Source organism: Tursiops truncatus, chromosome 20, assembly GCF_011762595.2.
Source record: "Tursiops truncatus isolate mTurTru1 chromosome 20, mTurTru1.mat.Y, whole genome shotgun sequence".
NCBI classification, from domain to species: Eukaryota; Metazoa; Chordata; class Mammalia; order Artiodactyla; family Delphinidae; genus Tursiops; species Tursiops truncatus.
The window spans coordinates 27,784,290-27,786,861 of NC_047053.1; the positions used below are offsets into that span (position 1 = coordinate 27,784,290).

The 2,572-nt window shown below is 49.8% G+C and overlaps 1 protein-coding gene across 1 annotated transcript; it reads right to left on the bottom strand.

Moving 5' to 3' along the window:
- Positions 1-1,250: 1,250 nt before the first annotated feature.
- CCDC182 (coiled-coil domain containing 182) lies at positions 1,251-1,985 on the bottom strand. The gene has a single exon (XM_004314104.2). The coding sequence runs from the start codon at positions 1,950-1,952 to the stop codon at positions 1,491-1,493; it is 462 nt and encodes a 153-aa protein (XP_004314152.1). The 5' UTR covers positions 1,953-1,985; the 3' UTR covers positions 1,251-1,490.
- Positions 1,986-2,572: the final 587 nt, after the last annotated feature.

Sequence of the window (2,572 nt, forward strand, 5' to 3'; positions counted from 1 at the left end):
AGGTGACATTTACTAGCCCCACAAACTCCAAACACCATCAGGCCTTCCAGACACATAATCAGGTGTCCCCTCAAGCCTCTTCGGCCAAGTCCCCAGGTCCTTCAATCACGCCCCCTCTTCAGGATTGCCTGAGGCGCACCGTAGGCTGTCTAGGACCCTCTAAAACGTTGGGCCAGACCTAAGCACAGACGCTCCAGGTGTGGCTTTGTGGGCACCAATCATGAGCAGCATTTCTCCCCCTCTTCTCAGAATTCCCATGAACACCGTCATTTCTGAGTAGGCTGATTACAAACTGAGCTTGCAGGAGATTCAGATCCAGAGGAATTAGCATTAGATCCACTTTCTTCTGGACAGGCCAGCTGATTGTTTAACTCTTATTATAGTTGGCCAATCAAGTTTTCCTTCTCAGATACATTTGCAAACATACACACACACACACGCACACATCTCCCACAAGGTTTAAGGGTATAGGAATTCTACCCCCCTCCAACCCCACTGCCAAAACAATCCTTTCTCCCAAAGCTCACCTCACCAATTTCAGTACTCTCATATTTTATCTATTCAAGAAGTATTTAGCCTCCAGAAATAATACATAGTGGTTAAGAGCACAGCTGCTGACATTAGACATTCCTAGGTTCAAATACCAACTCTATCATGTATCAGCTGTGTGACCTGGGGCAAGTTACTTAGCCTCTCTGAGCTTTGGTTTTCTCAAAGTCCTAAAGTGAAGGTTATAATAGTACCCACCTCCAAAGGGCCAAGCCTGCTGCTTAGACTATATCATGTTCTTGATAACTATAAACTAGTAGTATAGTTTATATAGTAGAGTGGTAGTAATATTACTAGTATTAACATTATTGTTACCACTTCAGCTAAACCTTCCAAAGTAGAAACTACCTAAAGTTAGAGTAGGGATGCAGCCCTTCAGGGTAGATGGTTGATAGATGGATGTCGCCATTGAGAATGGGTCATGGGGGCTTCCCTGGTGGCGCAGTGGTTGAGAGTCCGCCTGCCGATGCAGGGGACGCGGGTTCGTGACCCGGTCCAGGAGGATCCCACGTGCCGCGGAGCGGCTGGGCCCGTGAGCCGTGGCCGCTGAGCCTGCGAGTCTGGAGCCTGTGCTCCGCAACGGGAGAGGCCACAACAGTGAGAGGCCCGCGTACCGCAAAAAAAAAACCCAAAAACATGTTATACATTTGAGCAATCGTACCATTACAAACAGGAAAAGGGTTAAAGGTGAAAGTCACAGGTGTCATTCAAAGACTTAGTGTTGGAGCGCTTCCTTCTTGGGTGATGCTGGGTGAACGGAGCTTCACCGAAAGAACGTACTGGGTCTTTTCGCCTCTCGGCAAGGTGTTATTTAGGTAGAAGGAAAGCAGTGGAAATGGGGAAGGGGAGCAAATCTATCAAAACTCAGGGTTTGTCCTTCTATCGAAACGAATCTTCTACTCGGCTGCTCGGTGAGGAATGTGGCTTCTACCCGAGGGGCCTCAGTTGGCCTGGATCTTCCCGGGGATGCCCAGTGCCGCGCAGCTCCCGCCCAGCAGCAGGCGCTCCAGCCGCCTGCAGTGCTCCCGGAGCTGCTTCTCGCGGGGCAGCAGGAAGGTGAGGACCTTGTTCCGCATGATGCCCCGGTCCTCCCCTTCCCTCAGCCGCTGCCTCACGTGGAACGCCTGCCCCTCCTGCTGCGCCAGGGTCCCGTTCATCTTGCAGAAGGCGTCTTCCAGGCAATGGATGGCCCTCAGTGCCTCCTTCTTGAAGTCCTCCAGCTCCCGTTGCACCCCGGCCACCTTCTGCTGCAGGATCTCCAGGTCAGCTGGCAGCAGGACGCAGGAGGGCCACGACTGGGGGAGCGAGAAGTCTCCAGACTGGAGACCACTCTCCACCATCTTCTTCCCCTGTAAGGTGTTCACCTTCATGAGAATGGACCCAGCCTGATAGAGGGGTTCCATAGTGTCGCCTCCGTTTGGACAAAGAGAGGGAGCTAGGGACCAGCCAGGTGAGTGAATTTTTTTGGGGCCAGAGACACAATCCTTTGGAGTGGAGAAACCCCACATATTGTGACATCAGGGCCTCTCCAGCCAATCAGGAGGAAAGCCACAATCCACTCATTTGCATATGGTAGCCTCCTTGCTTGGTTATCCTGAGCTTCATCTGCTCATCTACTCAAGAACTATTTAGCTGTGCACCCTGAGATGTGGATTCCCATCAATTCATCGCCCTTCCAGACCAGAGTTCAATCATTCCTTGTCCTGAGGGACACACCAAAGTAAACTGGCCAGAGCAAGGCCAGGCCGGGTGGTCTCCCACACAGCAAGGGGCCTGGATGGTCTCAGAAGGGTCTCTGGGCTTCAGTACCTCACCAGTGAAGCAAGGACATTGTAAGAGATGATGTGTAATCTCACTTCTAGCTCTAAAATGCTAAACAACAACAACAAAACTAATTTCTTTTTGAATTAAAGTATAGTTAATTTACAATGTTATGTTAGTTTCAGGTGTACAGCAAAGTGATTCAATGATACATATATTTTTTTTTTCAAATTCTTTTCCATTATAGGTTATTATAAGATAT

What these genes read in the sequence shown, in the direction of transcription:
- CCDC182 (XM_004314104.2), bottom strand. Translation starts at nt 1,952, where the DNA reads ATGGAACCCCTCTATCAGGCTGGGTCCATTCTCATGAAGGTGAACACC.